Below are 23,159 nucleotides of genomic sequence, written 5' to 3' on the forward strand. Positions count from 1 at the left end.
ATGGCAAATAGATGGGGAAACAATGGAAACAGTGAGATACTTTATTTTCTTGGGCTCCAGAATCACTGCAGATGGTGACTGCAGCCATGAAATTAAAAGGCGCTTGGAAGAAAAGCTATGACCAACCTAGACAGCATATTAAAAAGCAGAGACATTACTTTGCCAACAAAGGTCCATCTAGTCAAAGCTGTTGTTTTTCCAGTGGTCATGTATGGATGTGAGAGCTGGACCATAAAGAAAGCTGAGTGCCAAAGAATTGATGTTTTTAAACTGTGGTGTTAGAGAAGACTCTTGAGAGTCCCTTGGACTGCAAGGAGATCAAACCAGTCAATCCTAAAGGAAATCAGTCCTGAATTTTCATTGGAAGGACTAATGTTGAAGCTGAAACTCCAATACTTTGGCCACCTGATATGAAGAACTGACTCACTGGAAAAGACCCTGATGCTGGGAAAGACTGAAGGTGGCAGGAGAAGGGAACGACAGAGATGAGATGGTTCGATGGCATCACCGACTCGATGGACATGAGTTTGAGTAAGCTCCGGGAGTCGGTGATGGACAGGGAAGCCTGGGGTGCTGCAGTCCATGAGGTCGCAAAGAGTCAGACACGACTGAGAAGCTGAACTTAACTGATCCTCTGAAGTGGCTCACTGGTAAAGAGTCCTCCTGCCAGTGCAGGAGATGCAGGTTCAATCCCTGGGTCGGGAGGATCCTCTGGAGAAGGAAATGGCAACTAACTCAGTACTCTTGTCTGAAAAATTCCATGAACAGAGGAGCCTGGCAGGCTGCAGTTCATGGAGTCACAAAGGGTTGGATGCGACTAAACACACATAGATGCATGATGTTATGTGAAAAACTGGCAATGTGCTACTCTGAAAAATTCAGTGTAATTTTAGTAAAATTATTTGTTTAATGTAATATTTTATTTTTAAATTATATTTTAAATTATGAAACACTTATAGAAAATTAGACAAGAGAAGTGAAACTGTCATCAGCTTTATAAAGTGCTATCAAGTTGCTCTTTGAAATCATGGTACCAATATATGCTTCCACCTTGTTCTAATGTTCTCACATGCTCCCCCAATACATGTCACATCTGATTTATTTTTCTAATCTGATGAGAAATTTTTGTATTATTGTTTTTCATATTAATTTGTGGTTTATGTGGTTTATTTAAAGAGGATATTATTTATACATTTTTCTTAGTAGTAGACCTAGGATTTACAACATTTATCTTAATCATACTGTATCTTTAAATGGTATCATACACTTCACATACAGCATAAGAATCTTACAACAGTATTATTTCAATCTCTCCTTCCACCTTTTGTGCTACTGTGGCCATACGTATAACTTTTGCATATGCTATAACAATACATTGCTGTTATTTTTTGCTGTAGACAGTTAGTGATTGATTCACTTTGCTGGACACCTGAAACTAATACAACATTGTAAATGTGATTAGACATTAGAAAAAATGTGATTAGATATAAAAACTCTTTTATATTTACTTTCATTTTAACCATTTCTAGAAAATTTTCTTTTTGTCAATCTAAATTTCTGTCTGTTAACACTGCTTGAAAGACTTCTTTTGACATTTCTTGCCGGGCAATTCTGAAGTTAATAAATTCTTTCAGTATTTGCTTGTCTAGCAAATCCTTGTTTGTCTTTCATCTTTGAAAAGTATTTTCGCTGAATACAGAAATCTAGATTTGTCAGTCTTCTTCAACCATTTTAGGGAGACACAAAGGAGACTTGCTTATTTGGATAAGAAATCTGTGGTGAAACGTATCATTTTCTTCCATATATAATTTTTCAATTGAATAGGCTTTATTATTTATTTTTTCTGTTGAGTTGTGTGAGTTCTTTATATAGTATGGGTATTAATCCCATATCAGATATATGACTTTCAAACATTTTCCCCCATTTGGTATGTTGCCTTTTCATTTTGTTGATTTCTTTTGCTGTACAGAACCTTTTTAGTCTGATGTAGTCCTACTTATTTATCTTTGCTTTTGTTGCCTTTTGGTATCAAATCCAAAAAATTGTTTCCAGTACCAACTTCATGGTGTTTACCTCCTGTTTTTGAGTTTTATGGTTTCAGGGCTTATGTTCAAGTCTTTAATCAACTTTGAGTTAATCTCTGTGTATGGTATAAGATGGTGGTCCAGCCTCATTCTTTTGCATATGGCTGTCCGGCTTTTCAACACTGTTTATTGAAGAGATTGTTCTTTCTCCATTTTATGTTCTTTTTTATAAAAAAAAATTCATTGGTGTGTGGTTGATTTACAACCTTGTGTTAGTTTCAGGTGTATAGCAAAGTGAATCAGTTGTGCATATGCATACAGTCATTTGTTTTAGATTCTTTTCCCATATAGGTTGCTACAGAATATTGGGTGGTTTCCTGTGCTATACGATAGGTCCTGATTAGTTATCTGTTTTGTATATAGTACTGTGTATTTTTCAATCCTGATCTCCTAGTATAGCCCCCTCCTCCCTTTCCTCTCTGGGAACCATGTTTGTTTTTTGGATCTGTGACTCTATTTCTGTTTTGTAAATAAGCCACTGTGTATTTTTCAATCCTGATCTCCTAGTATAGCCCCCTCCTCCCTTTCCTCTCTGGGAATCATGTTTGTTTTTTGGATCTGTGACTCTATTTCTGTTCTGTAAATAAGCTCATTTGTACCATTTTTAAATTCCATATATATAAGCAATACCATGTGCCATTTGATTTCCTCTGTCTGACTGGCTTCACTTAGTATGATAACCTCTAGTTCCATCCATGTTGCTGCAAATGGCATCATTTCATTCTTTTGTATGGCTGAAATCCACTGTGTATATGTATCACATCTTCTTTATCTATTGTCTCTGTTGATGGACATTTAGATTTCATCCATGTCTTAGTGGTTGTAAATAGTGTTGCAATAAATATTGGGGTGTGTGTATCTTTTTGAGTTAAGGTTTTCTCCATATGCACAGGAATAGGATTGCTAGATCATATTTTTTTTTTTAAGGAGGACTGTCCATTATTGTTCTCCGTAATGGTTGTACCAATTTACATTCCCACCAACAGTGTAGGTTGGTTCCCTACAAAGTGTAGTTCCCTACACTACAAAGGAGGGTTCCTGTTTCTCCACATCCTCTTCAGTATTTATTGTTTGTAGAGTTTTGATGATGGCCATTCTGGTGGCGCTAGTGGTGAAGAACTTGCCTGCCAATGCAGGAAACGCGAGACTCGGGTTCAATCCCTGGGTCAGGAAGATCCCTGGAGGAGGAAATGGCAACTCATTCCAGTATTCTTGCTGGAGAATCCCATGGACAGAGGAACCTCACAGGCTACAGTCCATAGGGTCGCACAGAGTCAGACACGTCTGAAGCGACTTGGCATGCACACATTCTGACCAGTGTGAGCAGATACCTTATTGTATTGGTGATGCCGAGCATCTTTACATGTGCCTGTTGGCCATCTGTATGTCTTTTTTGGAGAAATGTCTATTTAGATCTTTTGCCCATTTTTTTTTTTTGTTGTTGTTGTGAGCTGCATGAGCTGTTTGTATATTTTGGAGGTTAGCCTCTTATGGGTCACTTTGTTTGCAAATATTTTCTCCATTCTGTGGGTTGTCTTTTCATTTTGTTTATGGTTTCCTTGGCTGTACAGAAGCTTTTACATTTGATTAGGTCCCAATTGTTTCTTTTTATTTTCTGTAGGAGGTGGATTAAAAAAGATATTGCTAGAATAAATGTCAAAGAGTGGCCTGTCTATATTTTCCTCTAAGAGTTTTATATTATCCCACCTTATATTTAGGTCTTTAACCCATTTTGACGCAGTCATTTGTGCATGGTGTTAAAAGTTCTAATTTCATTCTTTTACATGTAGCTGTCCAGTTTTCCCAGCACCACTTATTGAAGAGACTTATCTTTTCTCTGTTGTATAGTCTTGCCTCCTTTGACATAGATTAGTTGACCATAGGTGCATGGTTTTGTCTCTGGGCTTCCCTGTTCTGTTGATCTGTTTTTCTGCCAAGACCATACAGTAATCTGTCCATTGGTGTAAATGAGGTATTAAAGTCCCCCACTATTACTGTGTTACTTTCGATTTCTCCTTTTATGGCTGTTAGTGTTTGCCTTATGTATTAAGGTGCTCCTATGTTGAGTGCATGTGTATTTAAAATTGTTATATCATCTTCTTGTACTGATCCCTTGTTTATTCTATAGTGCCCTTCATTGTCTCTTGTAACAGTCTTTATTTTAAAGTCTATTTTTGTCTGATTTGTATTGCTACTCCAGCTTTCTTTGGATTTCCATTTGTATGGAATATCTTTTTTCATTCCCTTTCAGTCTGTATGTGTCCCTAGATCTGAAGTGGGTGGGTCCCTTGTGGACAGCATATATACTGGTCTTGTTTTTGTATCCATTAGCTAGTCTATGGAGAAGGCAATGGCACCCCACTCCAGTACTCTTGCCTGGAAAATCCCATGGACGGAGGAGCCTGGTAGGCTATATAGTCCATGGGGTCGCTAAGAGTCGGGCACGACTGAGCGACTTCACTTTCACTTTTCACTTTCATGTATTGGAGAAGGAAATGGCAACCCACTCCAGTGTTCTTGCTTGGAGAATCCCAGGGACGGGGGAGCCTGGTGGGCTGCTGTCTATGGGGTCACATAGAGTCGGACACGACTGAAGTGACTTAGCAGCAGCAGCTAGTCTATGTCTTTTGTTTGGAGCATTTAATCTACTTACATCTATTAACATACATATGATATGTACGTTCCTATTACCATTTTGTTTTGGACTTGTTTTTTGCAGGCGCTTTTTTCTTCCTCCCCTCTTTTGTTCTTTTGTGATTTGATGACTATCTTTTGGTGTTGTGTTCAGGTTGCTTTTTCTGTGTGTTATCTAATGTAGTTTTTTGGTTTGCAGTTCCCATAAGGATTTATTTTTTTTAAATGGGGTGTAGTTGTGTTGGTTTCTGCTGTCCAACACAGTGAATCACCTGTATGTATACATGTATCCCCTCCCTTGCGAGCCTCCCTCCCAGCCCACTCCATCCCACCCATTTAGGCCCCCTCAGAGCATCAAGCTGAACCCTCTACACCACATAGCGGCTTCCTGCTAGCCATCTGTTTTACATATAGGAGTGTATATGTGCTGATCCCAACCTCCCAGTCCATCCCACCTTCACATCATGCCCCTGCCCCCACCTTGTCCACTCGTCTGTTTCTATGCCTGCATCTCTGTACCATTTTACTAGATTCCACATGTGTGTTAATATAGGATATTTTTTTTTTCTCTTTCTGACTTACTTTGTATGACAGACTCTAGGTCCATTCATGTCTCTACAAATGACCCAATTTGTTCTTTTTTATGAATGAGTAATATTCCATTATATATATATATATATATATATATATATGTACCGCCACTTCTTTATCCATTCATCTGTTGATGGACATTTAGGTGGCTTCCATGTTCTAGCTCTTGTAAATAGTGCTGCAGTCAACACTAGAGTGGATGTGTCTTTTCAAAGTATCATTTTTTCCAGGGTATATGCCCAGTAGGGGGATTGCTGGGTGATATGGTAGTTCTGTTTTTAGGTTTTTTTTTTTAAGGAACCTCCAAAGTGTTCTCCGTAGTAGCTGTATCAATTTACATTCCCAGCAACAGTGCAAGAGGGGTCCTTTTTCTTCAGATCCTGTCCAGCATTTATTGTTTGTAGATTTTTTGATGGCCATATGACCATTATGAAGTGGTACCTCGTTTTGATATGCATTTCTCTAATAATTAGTGATGTTGACCATCTTTTCATGTGTCTCTTGGCTATCTGTATGTCTTCTTTGGAGAAATGTCATTTAGGTCTTCCACCCATTTTTTGACTTTTTTATTTAAAATATTGAATTGCATGAGGTATTTGATATTCAGTCTGTCTGAAAGTTAAGTTGCTGGTCTCTTAATTTCAAATGCAGTTCCCATTTCTGGTGTTTGTACTCTCTTCTCCTAGTCTTTGGTTTTCTTATCCTTTTTGTGTATGGATGATTTTCTACTCTTACTCTATGTTTTTCTTTACTGATGACCTTTCCCATTTGTGATATTATTTCTAGTTGTGGCCTTCCCTCCCTCCCACTCTCCTAGAGAAATTCCTTTAGCATTTGTTGTGAAGCTGGTTTGGTAGTGCTGAATTCTCTTCGTTTTTGCTTGTCTGTAAAGCTTTTGATTTCTCTGCTGAATCTGAATGAGAGCCTACCTAGGTAGTATTCTTGGTTGTAGGTTTTCTCCTTTCATCACTCTAAATGTATCATGCCACTCTCTTGCCTGCAGTTTCTGCTGAAAAATCAGCTGATAATCCTATGGGGATTTCCTTGTATGTTGTTGCTTTTACACTTTTTCCTCTGTATTTAATTTTTGTCTGATTAGTATGTGTCTTTTAAAAAACAAATATTTTATTGTGTATTGGAGTATGTGTGCATGCATGTGTGCTCGCTGGTCAGTGACCCCATGGACTGTAGCCCACTAGGCTCCTTTATCCATGATGTTCTCCAGGCAAGAATACTGGAGTGGGCTCCATGCCCTCCTCCTTCTCGACCCAGGGACTGAACCCGTGTCTCCTGCATTGCAGACAGATTCTTTACTGCTGAGCCACTGGGGAAGCCCATATTGGGAGTATAGCCGATTAATAATGTCGTGATAGTTTCAAGTGCAGAGCAGAGGGACTTAGTCATACATATACATGTGTCCATTCTGTCCCAAACTCACATCAAGTCTGCCACATAACATTGTGTAGTTTCCTGTGCTAATCAGTAGGTCCTTGTTGGTTATCCATTTAAAATACAGCAGTGTGTACATGTCCATCCCAAATTCCCTAACTATCCCCACTCCAACCCTTTCCCCCTGGTAACTTTAAGTTTGTAAGTTCTCTAAGTCAGTGAGTCTGTTTCTGTTTGTGAATAAGTTCATTTGTATCATTTCTTTTTAGATTCTGTGTGTAAAGGCTATCACACAGTGTTTCACATCTGTCTTGCTTCACTTAGTCTGATACTCTCTAGGTCCATCCATGTTGCTGCAAATGGCATTAGAAAATTAAAGTGTTAGTCATTCAGTTGTGTCTGACTCTTTGTGACCATGGACTATGTATATGTAGCCCACCAGGCTCGTCTGTCCATGGAATTCTCCAGGCAAGAATATTGGAGTGGGTTGCCATTCTGTTCTCCAGGGGATCTTCCTGACCCAGGGATCGAATCCAGATCTCCTGCATTGCAGGCATTCTTTTTAATGGCTGACTGATATTCCTATTCCTTTTGCTCTGAATTGGCTCTTCTCCCCTTAGTGCTGGTTACAACTCATGCTTGGATTAGTGCAGTTTGTAGGCTGATTGCCACATGGGTCAGCCTTTCTATTGTTGTACATTTTTTAAGCCAAGTCAATAGTTGCCTGTTTTCTGGTCTAAATCCCTTAGGACCCTCTATAAACTAGCCCGATTCTAGCTATGCAGTTTTGCTCATTGCTAACCCTCTTCTTCCCATCTTTCCATTGTCCTATAAACATAACATGTTTATATAGTCTTTTGTTGCTACTTTTGTTTCCTTTCTACCCATCTCATTCATAATTTAAGGTGAAGTTCAAATATAATATGGTTTGCCTCCTTTTGTGAACTTATAAATCCTGTTTCAGAAGTTGTAGATTTTATTTCCTGTCATAGATGTAATAAATATTTTGTCTTTCCAACTGTATTCTCCTTGACGGTGGTAAGATCCTGGTCTTTACTTTTACTGTGGTCCCTCCAGTCCAACACCTCAGTGCAAAGTCCGTGCTTATTATGTACTTCATTTAGTGGGCCAACATTCGTGTTTTCACCAGCAAGAGAAATGAGACACCTAAATTAATATTTTTATGTTAGATATTCAGAAAAAAACTGGGGGAAAACTTTAACCAAGAGATCAAAGCATTGTTAAATGATAAATGATTTAAAATTATACATACCTATGCACTGTTATAGCAAACATAAAAATATTTTATGCAAGTTCTTAAATTATAGATCATTAATATGTTCAAGCACTTACTACTTTTGAGCCACTTATGTAACTTCTACAGATAAATAGAACACAATGAAAATGACAATAGAAGTAGGTATTTTCAAAATTGTCATCTAATATTACCTTGTCATAAATAATCTCTAGTCCATAAAAAAGAATTTCCAGTTGTGATCTTCAGTCATGAAAAATATCTGAAGATCTTTGTTTGCAATATGTTAATTTAGACTATTGATATGATTGTTCATAATTTAGCAGACTACCTCAATGCTGGAAGCTACCTCAGAATCCATTAGTTGAGTTGAACAGATTAAGATGTAATGCTAAAAATTTAGCAACTGGGGAAAGTCAATAATTATCTCTTGAATAAGTTTTAAATGCTCAAATTAATTATGCTGATAGCTATATTACCTAACTCATTTTATTTTTCAATGATATTATTAGATCATATTAACAGAATTTTAACAAGCACATCTCCTAAAAATAGAGAAATTTAGCTACTGTTTAATTACATGGGAGATTTTAAAAAAGTATTGGTGAGAAAAAAAATAAAATTATCAATTAATACTGTATTGTGCAAAAGGGTTTCTTTTTGAGGATAATGGTAGTGACAGATTTTTGCATTTTCTCAAGCATCACATAATGCATTTCTTTCCTTCCAGTTATGAGAAACTCAGACAACTCTATCATCTTAAATTCTGTTAAGTAAACTTCATTTAAATACTTTTTGTGTCAGGTATGGAAAACAGCATTTCTTAACTTACATGCTTTTAAAAAATCATTAAAGCAAAAATAATTTTAAAAAGAGCTCTTTTGAGGGAACAGTCTCTTTTGTCTACTTTCATAGAAAGCAAAACCTACTGTAAAATTAAGTGAATAAAGTAAAACTACCTTTGACTTGATAGTCAAAAATGAAATTCAAAATCATAAGTACTTTCCCTAATTGAGGTAATGCATGATAAAACCATGGTTCTAGCTCAATGAATTATTTCTTAAATGTAAAATTTAATGGAAAATAAAGCAAGAGAAGCACCGTGACCATGACAATGGTGTGCCAATGCCATTCTCTTCTCATAGTCATTGGAAAAATTTGCATGTCTATTTGAGGAAAAAAGATACAACTTAATGGCCCATTGTTGAATATCAGAACCCTTCTAGTCTAAGTGCTATGACATTTTTGAAAATTTTACAATATTTGGTGCCTTGGACTGCTACAACAGAATAAAACTATTAATATTTTCTTTTATTGTAGGTTCCAATTTCACATGGCCTTGGTTATTTCAGAACGAATAAATGTTTAGTTCTGGAAACATTTCCATTAATTTTATTTCTTCTATGGCAATGTATAATTGGCAACTCACCATTTACTTAAAAGGTAGAACTATTTATTTCTCCAGAAAAATCCTTACTCTACTTTTTGTGAGTTTTTTTCTCCCACACAGAAGGATCTTAATACTTCGCTTCAGTGAAAACCCAACTCAGTCTAATTTTAGATAGCTAGAAAGACCTTCACTTAAAAAAGTATGATAATCACAGAAAAAAATGTATTTATTGAAAGTTTAAAGAAGTGATTTTTCATAATTATATCAGGCATAAAATGGTATAATTTTAATTGCTTCAGAAGTTAAGTATTATCTTGTGGTCAAGGTAATCTAGAAACATCAGATTAAAATTTGCTTCTACTTGGTTTGATAACTGTGCTCTTTAGGTATTTAGTGTATACATGTCTCTCTGTGTGTGTAAATGTATATATTTTTATAAGGTGAAGTCCCAGCAGTAAATAGGATTCTCTCATAATTATATTCTCACAAATAAATTATTATTGTCAAACATGAAACTATAGTTTCAGAGATGGAGAATGAGCAAAACTACACTTAAACGCTTGTCTGTGGAATTTACTTGTTTCCTGTCCTCTGAAATAAGTCAAAAGCAAATGTGTAGTTTCTCAGTGTATCATTAGTCAAGCTTTGTTACAGAAACACATCAATTTGTCTTCATGAAGTCTTTGATAGCATGTAATTTAGATTAAGCACATTTATGAAATGTATACCTTAAAATTAAAAAATAACCACGTGTTTCTTTGTATCTTTTCGGATTGGCTCTGAGAGAGAAGGCTGAACCATCACCCCAGTGCTCTCCAGCACAACTGGTATGTCCGTTTCTTCACTTAGCACTCATGGCTTCTATTATAACGAGTAAGATGATGCACTGATACTCAGCGTTGTGTTTCTCCAAAGCCCTCTCCCCACTTAGAATGTAAGCTTCCCCAAAGCAGGGGCTTTTGTGTTTTGGCTCTTGGTGTATGCCAAGTGCCTAGAAGAAAAACGGACACCTCGTAGTGCTCACAGTGTGGTAGGAGACGAGGTTAGAGATGTAATGGGATGCGGTTGGGGGAACAGATCTTGTAGGCCCCGCAGGGGCTCCAGCTCTGAATGTAATGAGGAGCCGCTCTAGAATCTGGAGTGGAGGGGTGCCGTAACCTGATGTGTGCTTGGGAAGCTTCAGGGTGCTCCTGGACTGAGGCTGGGCTGTAGCGGACAGGGTGAAAGAAAGGAGGTACACAGTACTCTGGGTGAGGAACGATGCGGGCACAGAGCAGGGGGATAGCGCTGGGAGTGATGAGTGGGTGAATTCTGTATTATTTTGAAGGTAAAATAACAGCATTTCCTGATGTGCTGGATGTGAGTGGTGAGAAGAGAAGAATCAACAATGAGAACAAAGTTGTTCAGACTTCAGCAACTGGAAGGATGGTGTGGTAATCAATTGATTTATGAAACATTATGGGAGCAGTGTGTTTGAAGGTAGGGTAAGGGAAAATTATACAGTTCAGAGTGAAAGAGTTGTTTTGACAGGCAGTTACCAAGATAAACCAAAGGCTGGTGCATCTGTGTGTAGTAACTCTGTGTGTGGGTAAGGGAATATTCCGGGCTGGAGACTTAAAGGTTCATTTTGTATGGATAGGGCTTAAAGTGCATGCAGAGAAGAAGAAACAGTCCTGAGTGACCTTGCAGCTGTGAAAGGTCTTGGAGAAGAAATTAATTTTATCACAGGAAACAGAATATTAGGTTCTTCTCAGGTAATAAACATTCTGAAGGAGAAAAACATCATTATCAAGTAATCTTACTTTAGGAAAGACAGGTAAGAACAAGCAAATTAGGAACATAATTTAAAGATAGAATTTATTCTTTGATGGTTTACTCATGCAAACTGCACATAAAAGAAAATAGTACAGTTTGTGTAACATTGCAAATATAAGGACTCAAAATGCTAGGTACAGAAGTAGTGTGACATCCTGAAAGTCAAAATGGAATTTGTGTTTATACAACTAATAATGATTTTTATTTGCCGAGTACAGACTGATTTACAATGAGTTTTGCTAACCTTGGTAATAAGCTCATTAACCGTTTACATGACTTCTTACATCTATGTAGTTTTATTTTACAGTTGCAAGAATTCCTGTTACCAAAGAACTTTAACTTGCATAAATAATAAAATTTAAGAAAAATGCACTGACTGACTTAGGAGAATGAAAAACGGAGGCTTTTCCTAACCCATCCAAACTACAATAAAAAACAGCCTTCTTGCAAAATTCATATTTTGTGCCTTTGAGATCAACTCCTTAGCATAACTATGGCAAAGTCATGATTAGAAATTGAGTACCTGAAAATTATAAAATCAGTTTAAAAAAAAAAACTTTAGAAGTAGAATTATCAACCAAAAATGCTCATTTTTTAATAAGCCAAACAATAAAATTCCTATTATCTTCATACTTAAAAGTCCTGAAATGTCATTTGTATAATCTGAATGTTTCCCAGTTCAGAACTTAGGCAAGGTGGGCTATTTCCTTGAATTGTCAAGGGTATTCATCCAGGTTTCAGTGTCAGTCTCATGAGGAGACGGGACTAGGACTTGAGCAAATAGTGTAGTATGGATGCAGGACAAACCACACAACTTATTATAAATGTGTCACAGATATTTACATAATGGAATCCTGCTTGAATGCCAGAAGTTGCTACTGGGGAGGACTCATAACTATTTTACAAAGTTTTCTTACACACATCTACTACTTTATTTTTAACAATTTCGTCTATTTTAAAATATTGTACTGTATTTTGAACATAACTGCAGAATAAAAATAGATAATGGCACATTAGAAAACTCAGTATCCCACAGATGATTGGATAATGAGAAAAGTGTACCTACAATCATCTCATCAGAAACAAACTACATCATGGAATGTTAGTTATCCAAGCCTGCACAGTAATGACATCTTAAATTGCAATCATCTATTGGCCAGCATCACACCGAAGGCATCATTAAACATTCAAGCAAAGATTGCTGGCATAAACTATTGAAAGACACACACATACACACATACTCACACTCTCTCACTCACTCTTGTTTCCCACATTATAATTACATTGTTCTAAAGATAGATACTGATTTTTTCCCACGAGAAACGTTATCAAAATTTGCTACTAAAAGATGACAGTGCTTCCACAAGAATAAGTACAAGTTAGCTTGCAAGTACAAGACAATGGGGGTAAACAGTCTTAAATTTTCTAAGTAGTAATTTTTAGGCTTTTCTGGCAACCATACCTTACTTGATTATGCATAAACTTCTCATTTTGAAACCTGAAATCTGCAAAAAATAAAAACCAAAAATCTAACATCAAAAAATTATTAGGTATCTGATAACCCTGTATTGTACTTTATATAATTTCATATTTTGTTAGCCTCAAAACATAGGATTTAAAATACTGAATTTAAGACTTGAAAAACAGTCATTATTGAAATGAAAAAGGATTCCAATATTCATGCTTACTTAAAATCTTAAAATGCACTATTATTGATCTTAAGATTAAGAGTGTGCATAAAAGCACTGTATGTCTTTTACCACATTTCATTCACTTAAAAAGTGTTCGGTAATATTCTTCCTTTTGCATAATGTGCAAAATAAAAGGCAAAAAGATTAAAAGAAAATTTCTTTCTCTTGCTAGTGCTTTATGACCTTGTTAACATTACAAAGTCAATAGGGACTATGCAGAACTTTGGTATAAATGATATAACAAAATTACCATTGTAGCTGAGGGTTAAGAGGTGGTCAAAAGAAATGGAAGTAGGAAGAGAGATTCAGTAACACCCCCATTTATTAAAATACCCCCAAATTAAAAGTGAAATAAACCACAATGAATTATCATACAATTTACACATTGAGCACAGAAAAATTAATAAATCTAACAATATTTATAAAAAAAGCAAAATCAGTCTTTTTCCAGAGACTAAAAACTTGTTCAGTCTGATCATCAACTGCTGCTACACCAACTTTAGAGTCAAATTTAATTTCAAGTAAAAAAAAAAAAATGTACAACCACAGATTTCGCATAAATGGAAACTGGTCTTTCCTTGATTTCCCTTTGAAGTCACTAATGAGTATCTAAAGCTGCTGCACTGCAGGTTTTAATCAACTTCCTGAGGGCTGTGACTGGGAGGAAGGAGCCATGACAACCTGCACAGGCTCTGTACTCTGGTCCGCCATCTGGGTGAGCACTGACGTGGCCACGGCTTCCGCCTTGGAAGTGGAGCTGACTCCATTGGATGTGCTGACAGAGCTATGTTGTATAGCTTCGGTATGTGGACTACTCGGCACTGACAAATCTTCTGAACTATCATCTTTATCAGCAGCTGAGTGGAAAAAAGAAAACTACTCAGTTTCTTAGAATAGTTGTAAAAATTTATCAGGATGAGTCAATGTACAGAATAAAAAGTTAGATGGCATTTTACACAATCAGTTCAGAGAAGTTGGTATGACAGTAACTGAGTAACAGAAAGGTGGCTGTAAGTCATGAAGTAGGCAACTGTGCCTGGAACAAGTCAAGTGAAGTCACAGGCATGCGCATGCAAACACCTCAATGCCCAGTAAAACAGAGCTGAAGAATTATTTGTTAAACAGTGTTAAGACCCAGAGGGATAGGATAGGGAGGGAAGCGGAAGGGTGGATCGGGATGGGGAACACATGTAAATCCATGGCTGATTCATGTCAATGGATGGCAAAAACCACTACAATATTGTAAAGTAATTAGCCTCCAACTAATAAAAATAAATGGAAAAAAAAAGTGTTAAGAAAGAAAATTAAGTAGGAATTTGAGAGATAAGTCTCTTATAGATAAAATGAAACACCCAGCAACACATTTGACATGTAGGCCAATAGACTGGTTTTGTTACTCTTATTAAAAGGTTAGAAAATGTACAGGCATATACATAATCAAAATGAATTCTAACATACAAATTATGTCTTCAAATAATTCCCTCTGCAGAACTATATTTATTCTATCTACTGCAGCAATGGATGATTATAACACCTGATTCTAATGATCTGTACATATGAGAATAAGCAATATTTAGAATCTAAATGCCACCAGCTGTTATAGTTGCATGCATTGAGATTCAAATAAAAATCCATATAAAACTGGAGATAGGGCATTCTAAATATTTATGAAAATAAATCTACCAATTTTTTGGCTTGAACAACAAATCTACATCTTTCTTATTTTAACAGAAGAGAAACCAATAATTCCATTTGTGTAACACTCACAAATAGTTACAGTGTATGCAAGTTATGAGACAACAGATAGCATTAATACCTGTGAACTCAGCTTCCCAACTTAAAAGACTGCAATTAACACTTGTTAATTGAGAGGACCTGGAGGGTCCTCTCTTCACCAAAGGTAATCACCATTTTATATGTATTCCTTTTATCATTCTCTTGTTTTTTCTTTGAAGTTTTACCAGATAGGTATAAATCTCGAAACAGTGTCATTCAGCTTTATTTTTGAACACTTTAAACAGTGTTACACGGGATGTGTTCTTTTGCACTTAATAAGCTAGCTTTCTATGAAATCTGAGAATACATACTGGCCTGCTTGCTGATGGTCAGGTGCTCATTCTGAAAGTCAATTATTAAGACTGTGGGCCCCATGAAGCAGGACTTACCCAGGGATTTGTAATGGAGAAGATAGAGGGGGAGGAATCTGGCAAGCACAACTTTAGTTCAAATATAATTCTTCCTTTTAAGGGTTTTCTGAAATATAGTAACCCTTATAGAATTTTGATACTTTTGCCTCAAATTCATGCATTTTTGAAAGAATCTCACCATTTCTATAAATCTGCTTTAAATACAAAACTGCACCACTGGATAAAAATTTGATGTCAAGATACAAAAAAACCCAAAACAACCACAATCAGTAATCCTTTTTAAAATTACATAAAGCACAAAGGTACTTTTCTGATTAAGCAACAATGAATGTTATAAAATATTTACAATTCGGTTAAATAGCCAATACAATAATAATGCATTCTAACAAAACACTGGCAAATAGCAGTTTAACTGGAGAGAACAGTTAAAAGCGCTCTATTTCACCACTACTTAACATGATAACAAAATGACCTTCATCTCTAAGTTCTTGGGATATAAAGGCTTTCAGAAATAGAGCCATCTGTGACAAGTGGTATAAGGAAATGTAAATATACAATGGGGGCGATGGACTCAAAATGAAAAAGTGATAAGGGACAGGTGTATCTTTCTCCAAGATTTCAGAATTAGGTAAAACAAATCTTTAGGCTGTACAAAGAATCAGGTACTAACTTATAAATTATGTATAAAATACCTTTGTGATGTGATACAGCTGTACCCATGTCCAGTTTGAGATGGTAAGGGGAGAAAAATTACTAGTGTAAATCACAAACGATAGAAAGATACAAGAGATCTTACTACACTCTAAGAGCCATTTTTAGCACTACTTAAACCAAAAGAAACCAGTTGTTTGACAATTCACTCTCTGAAGTTCCACTAATGTTTATACATATTTTCATTCATGAAAATATAAACTCACATTTAGGGTTTAATAAGCTTTGATTCCCACTTATGATTACAGAAACAACTATGTTTGTTATGTTAATTATGCCCAGAGGTTTAGAGAAGATGAATTAATGGCAATAAGATTACTCTTATGTTTTATTCTTCATGGAATCCAAACATTAAAAATATTTTCATATTTCTCTTCTGTTTTATACTGCTGCTGCTGCAAAGTCGCTTCAGTCGTGTCCGACTCTCTGCGACCCCACAGACGGCAGCCCACCAGGCTCCCCCATCCCTGGGATTCTCCAGGCAAGAACACTGGAGTGGGTTGCCATTTCCTTCTCCAATGCATGAAAGTGAAAAGTGAAAAGTGAAGTCGCTCGGTCGTGTCCGACTCTTAGAGACCCCGTGGACTGGAGTCCACTAGGCTCCTCCGTCCATGGGATTTTCCAGGCAAGAGTACTGGAGTGGGGTGCCAATGCCTTCTCTGATGTTTTATACTATTTGACCCTTAAAATCAATGTCATAGTTTTCTCATGACTGAAAGGTTTCCTAGGATATGGGACTTTCCGTTGTTAAAAAAAAGACCCTATGACTGTGTGACTTTATATTGTCACTTTTACCTGCAAGATTTTGTCATATTACTTAATTTCTTCTAAACCTTAGTTTTGTATCATAGTGTTTTGAAAGAACTGGTATTACAGCTCATTATCATTAGCAATTGCTATGTACTATGATGAACAGTTAAGCATTTGTAAATTTCTCCACATTTTTTTCTGAGATTTAAACATTTACTTAAGCAATCTTTACCTTGACTATTAAACAGAGAAGTCAGATTTTTTTCCAGACTTCAAATTTGAAAATAAAAATTTTGAAATTTCTACAAAATCCAATTTGTAGAGCTGAAGAGAACTAATTTTATGCAAGAACTATACTGATATCAGTTTGACTATATAGATAACTAGACAGGAAAAAAGATGGGAACTGTTCCAAAACTCCAAAATGTCTTATTTTTTACATTTTTCACAACCTTGTATATCTTCACTAAAAACTTATTAATCTAGATTTTCAGTCAGTTTGAGGATATAACATGCAAACCTATACATCTGTACACTTAAAAAAATCTTTATGGCTTCAAATAAATAACTGGTTTGCATTTGCTGAGGATATACTGCCTGGATAACAGGGATAAAACTGTTGGGGTTATCCAATAAATTTAGATTTAAAAATTGAACATAATTATAAATTGAATGCAACTTAAGAGTTAATTTGTGTTCTACTTTTATAGAATTATTTGTATATTTCTTTTTGAACTATCAAAATAAGGAGAGCTCTCTTGTTAAGAAAATCATGTATGCATAATGCTGAACTCAGTAGCTTCTAAAGGAAATTATGCTGTTAAGTCAGATGGGAGTCATAATGGCCTCATCCCCGCAGCAGTCATTGTTAATACAACCCCAAACATAATTCTATATGGTTCCAATTTTCTCCATATGTGTTTCACAATTCTGTCAAAATGACGAGATGTCAAAGGACTGAGATTTATTTGCTCAAAACTGACAAAAATCAATGTTCTAAATATATATGGCATAGAGAGTTGCTAAATCTATTGAATCTTTTAAATTAAAAAATATTGCCCATTCTGATGAAACTGCTTACAATGACTACAAGTAAAGATGGTGGCCATTAAGTTTTATCGTGAGCACCTGAGGAACTGTTTGCATCCAATACAAAATGTTTCTTTCCTTTGAATTACTGACACTGGCAAATTAAAATGAAGTGGATACATATGGTTGAAACAATCTTCACATTTACAAATATCCTGAAATATCACTAAATCATAAAAATGAAAGCTGTGGGTTATATATTATGAATGTTCCTAATGCATTCCCAGCTATGTTATTTGTTACAAATTTGTGTACTTGATGGACAAAATTGGCCATTTATTCAAGACTAACAGCTGGTTCCAACATTGTGCATCTTATCAAAAAAGGACATTACAAGAAGGAAAAGCACAATTAACCTCTAAAATGCTGAAAACAGAAAAAAAAAAACCCAACTCATTTTAAAGTGAAATATTTAAGAGGAAACTTACAGATAATTTAAATACTGTTCTAGTTTAGTATTTTTGTAACTAGAAGGCTCAATATAAACATTCAGAACAATAAAACTGCACAATGCTGATTATCTAAGGAAGAATACTAGGATCTGCTACTGTAACAATAGGATCTGTTACTGATTGGTAAGTATAGTTAATTCAAAAAAAAAATTACTAAATAGAGGCTGGAAAAGAAGTGTTCAGTCTGTCAATCCAAGAAGAATATTACTCTGAGAATATAAACAAAATATCATAAATATTTTCACTATATTTTAAATTATTAACCACCTCATTTTGCTGATCTATAGTAATCTCTAGGAAAAAGCTAGATACAGGAAAATTTAAAAACTCTAGATTCTGAGAAGTATATCCTCCATTCCATAATAACTCTGCAGAACTTCTGATATTTAATATTAAATATTAGAACTGCAGTCTCCATTTTTTTTAATGGTAGCTTGGTTCACTCTGGCAGCATTTCACTGATACAGCCTGAGGCTGTAGGTAATGGACCATTACTCACCATGATAGCCAGATTTCTTCTGCATGGCGGTCACAGGGCAATCTTTATGAGCCAGAAGAAGCTGCTTCAGCTGCGCCACTTCATTTCTCAGCAGGGTGACTTCACTCTGGAGGAGAAACAACTTATGTACCTTACCAGTATCAGACTAAACCATTTTCACTGTTTAAAACAAGTGAAGATTAAGATATGAAGATTGAGTATCTTTAAAAGAATACCAAGGAATAAACAAAAATATACTGCTTAAATTTATTTAATCATTACACATTAGCTTTTATATTTTAACATTTACATAAAACCTGCAACTTACATAAAAATTTAAATCACAACTGGAGAGCATATTTCAAAGTTTTTTACATTATCATTTGCCTTGGAACTGCTTGTATACTACACAGGTTACCTATCAAAGGTATTTTTATTTTACGTATGTTACATGCTCTTTTGATTATATGAACAATTAGAAGTATCAAGGGAGTCAGGATAAAATTTCACTGACTCTGTTCACTTGGAAATAAAAAAAAAGTTTATCCTGGAAACTAATTAAACAGTTTTCTAGAAACTAGGAAAATCTCCATGGGGAAAACACAGTCACTGGAGAATCACAGGCATCTAAAGTGCACCGCAAGGCACTGTGTTTTTGGACACGTAACCAATGAAAGTAGACATAAAGTCTAAATGGCTTAGTTGTCTTTGACCTAGGCCATTTGTACACATCTAAATTTAAATGTGATAAATCAATGATGATTTGTCCTTCTTATTAAAGAGCAGTTCAGTCTTTGTTTTGGATGCATTAATCTGGTAGATTCTATGTAGAAGTTCCAAGTTGAGAAAGCCCAATTAATTCCTTTGGATCACCCCCCAAACCTTAACACATAAATTAGTGATAATTACCAATACTCAAGGGTTACAAATAATATGAATGTAATAGATTAATAACATTAAAAAATCTTAATATACAAATACCTCTACTTATTTGGACTTACATTAACTATTCACATTTCATCCATGAACCCAAAATTAAATGAAGAAATACAGCAAAAAGGTATACACAGAAGCTCAAGCACTTCTTTTTCCATCCCTAAATCTCTTACCCAGAAGGCTGAATGTAAAATAATTTAGTAAATTAGACTCATTAGGTCTCCTTAAGTGACTGATAGGAACATACAAGATCAAACAAGTTCAATAATCCAAAGGCAAGTTTGTCGACTCAAACAGTTCCTCACACCCCAATAACAACGAACTGTAACTGCTGTGTTAAAGCACAAAACAAAAACTGATGCTTTATAAGAACTCTGAGTCATTAAAAAAAAAAAGGTTAAATTATGTTTAGAACATTGTATTTGAGACAAGAATGGGTGTATAGTGATTAAAGTACAAAAGAAAAAGGTTTAAAGTTTTGCTTTAAAAAACAAGCTGTTATTTAGAAAATTAATTTCTATGCAATACTGAATCATTAGTGTCAATACTGCTAATTATCTCTATTAATGACAGTACTTATGAGAAACCATATTATGAATAATCCACCACATATAATCCAAAATGTTTCTCCCCCTTTCTGCTGTCAGCTTGATTTTGAGACTCCCATTTACAAGTTTCTCTCATTAATTTCTTTAATATGAAATAGGGCTGGATATGTATTTTTAGTCAAGAATATACAATCTTTTATAATTGAGTATCTGTGACCACCCTTCTCATTAGTTTAAACCTATTAAATCAATATTTAATGATTTTGACCTATAAATAGAAATTTTGTATGGCTAACTAAATATACACAGTTATTTCCATCTAGAAAACCTTTCCCTTTTGCCTTGTTAACTATTTCACTGTCTTTAAAAGTCAACTCAGTACAATATAAATACACATGGTGTTCATTTCTGTGCTTCCACAGCCATATTTACATATATGTACATATGTGTGTTTGTATGTGTGTATTTACATAGCACTTATCTCACTGGATTGTTTTTGGTTTACTTATTTGCCACCTCTGTTAGATTGGGGTTTCTCAAGAGCAGGGATCACTTTGCTTTCTATATCCCCAGATCACAGTCCATGGCCTAGCATAAACTGAGTACACTGAATTACCATGGTCTTCTCTAAAATCTGTTTCCAGTCAGTAAAAAAAAAAACACCAAAGAGGGTGAAATGAAATAGCTTAAATAATATAAAACTGGTCAGTGGTTCTAATTTCATTATTTTTGTCAACAACCTCACCACATAGTCACACTGTTCATTTTCTTAGAAAAGGAAGATTGACATACTTAATAGCATCATCTCAATTACAGAATTTTAAAAATCACAAATGCCTTCTCAACTAAATACTCCATATGGACATTCATCATAAACCATATTATGAAAGAAAATGATGTATTAGATAAAATTCCTGAGCAGTCGCAAGTTGATAATCTGATACAAAATAGTTTGATTTAAATAAAATTCTGGGTGTTAACCATTAAAACAATATTCCTGTGCACTCAAAAATAAATATATTCAAAATCTCTCTTTAAATGACAGGTTTGAAACTGGTAAGTTTGAATACAGAAACTGATATTTCATCTAACAGTTGGTGGTATTATGGTTGTTCACCTAATCAGACTACCTGGTTCATGAACAAGTGAACAAATAATATAAAGATGCCACTAGCTAAAAATGGGTAATGAACATTAAGGACTTTAGAGAGAAGGTATTTGATTTCTGTTATAAGGGCTTCCCTGGTGGTTCAGATGGTAAAGAATCTGCCTGCAATATAGGAGGCCTGGGTTGGGAAGATCCCCTGGAGAAGAGAATGACCACTGGAGAATTCCATGGACAGAGGAGCCTGGTGGTCTGTATAGTCCCTGGGGTTGCAAAGAGTTGGACACGACTGAGCGACTAACACTTTCACAACTTATATTTATGTTAACTGAATTTAATTCAAATCAGGGGCAAAAACTGGAAGAGAGGGGTAAATTAAAAAATGTTTAAATATTATAATCTGTATATACCTAAGTGATACAGTACACAAGTATGCTGTTCTTTATCCAAAATGCAAATAATGTAATTTCCCCCATACCTTTAAACGACAGAAATAGCAAGGAAAAAAACCCCAACAAACTCAAGATATGCTCAATACAAATTTAGTTCAATCTTTTACATCATCCTGATCTAAAATATTTTATAATGGTAAGAGATTTTCCTAATGGGTCCTTACCTAAGAGGAGACTCTGCCTTGGGCCCACCGGTGTAATAAACTGCACTCCACTATCTGTATTGTCCTTCTGAGTGAGTTTGTTTCCCGGAAAGCGTGGCTATAACATTTGGTGCGTTGGCCGGGAAACTCCTTGCTTTGAGGAGACAGGTCTCATTTGAGGCCACCCTGAGGCTTTGTAGCTTGAATCTCCTAGAGGGGGGAAGGCACCTCGCCCCTCTGGAAGGATTCTGCTTTTCAATGCCCGGACCTTTCACATCAGTAGGTAGTGGATGGCAGCAGGGAAACTGAGCGCTCAGTTAAAGTTGCAGGTATTGTCCCTTGATCCATCACACCAGAGCAAAGAAGGCATACCATGCTGACCCGGAGGACACCAAGTGGACCACCCAGAAGGACCCCACCGACCCACGGGAAACCAAGATCATTCTGAGGAAGAAGAAGAAAACGAGGTCCCGGACGAGCCCTCTACAAGATGGAGCTGGGTAAACGACTCCTGCTGCTCGGCCTCACCAATGCAATTCTGAACCTGACCACTGCTCCTGCACAGGACAACGTCTTCATCTTGTGGGTGAAATTCCACAACTCCTCCAACTGTTGGGTATGTGGGGCTATGCCCCTGTCAGTAATGGACAGACTCCCCTGGTGGGTATCGCCACTCCGTTCCTCTCTCTCACCAACCATAACCTTTCTTTGCTCTCCTGGTGTAAGAAGAAGCCATCAATGGGCCAGGGACATAGGGTTACATTTAACATGAACACCAGCCTTATAGAGATAACAAAGGCTTATACCTCATATATGAAAATTAAAGAGAAAAAGGGCTCCCTTAACAAAAGGGGGACAGGCCTCCCGGTACCTTGAGCAATACTACCAGGTCTGGGATAAATATTTCTGGATGACTCCTGAGAAAGGACAGTTGATTACCCCTGCTACTATTTGCTGGGAACAAAAAGAACAGAAAGTTGGATTTGGAGACCACCCCCTAGACCCAAAAAGAATTAAAATATATGGGTTATTTGTCCCTTGAACAATGTAAACAAATCTTGGAAGTTACCTATCACCCCAATCAGTCTGCTCAGTGGCCTGGTTCCGACTGAAAATATAATCCTGGAATCCGCTGGGTAGCCCCCAATGGGACCCAGTGGCTCTGTGGGCTTAATTTATGGCCATGGTTACCAGTTGGCTGGGTGGGGCGTTGCACATTAGGATTTGCTTTCGCCCATGGCAGAATTAAGCCTAGCCTACACCAGCCTCCAGTAAACTTGCCTTATCTGCATGCAAGATAGACACGATCTGTGTTCCAATGGTATGACTATCTTGCTGCCTTGTTTGTACCCTGTGTAGGGACAACAGATATCACGGTTAAGGTAGAGGCCTTAACTAATTTCACTAAACAGGCCCTCTTAGACAGTACAAAAGCCATTCAAGCTTTGAACAAGGAACAAATTCAGCTGAGGAAGGCAGTAATTCAAAATAGGATGGCA

The 23,159-nt window shown here is 36.1% G+C and overlaps 1 protein-coding gene across 3 annotated transcripts in view; it reads right to left on the reverse strand.

Moving 5' to 3' along the window:
* Positions 1-11,183: 11,183 nt before the first annotated feature.
* Positions 11,184-23,159, reverse strand: part of ATF2 (activating transcription factor 2) — an 80,326-nt gene continuing 68,350 nt past the window's right edge. For 2 of the 3 annotated variants that reach the window (XM_065931790.1, XM_065931788.1), the window contains exons 13-14: positions 18,498-18,603; positions 11,184-13,706 (exon numbers count right to left, since the gene is read on the reverse strand). In XM_065931790.1, coding sequence (XP_065787862.1) covers positions 13,486-13,706; positions 18,498-18,603 — 327 coding nt within the window. In that variant the 3' untranslated portion in view covers positions 11,184-13,485. The remainder of the gene's footprint in view (positions 13,707-18,497; positions 18,604-23,159) is intronic. The other variant, XM_065931789.1, reaches the window with a different exon arrangement.

Source organism: Muntiacus reevesi, chromosome 3 (genome assembly GCF_963930625.1).
Source record: "Muntiacus reevesi chromosome 3, mMunRee1.1, whole genome shotgun sequence".
NCBI classification, from domain to species: Eukaryota; Metazoa; Chordata; class Mammalia; order Artiodactyla; family Cervidae; genus Muntiacus; species Muntiacus reevesi.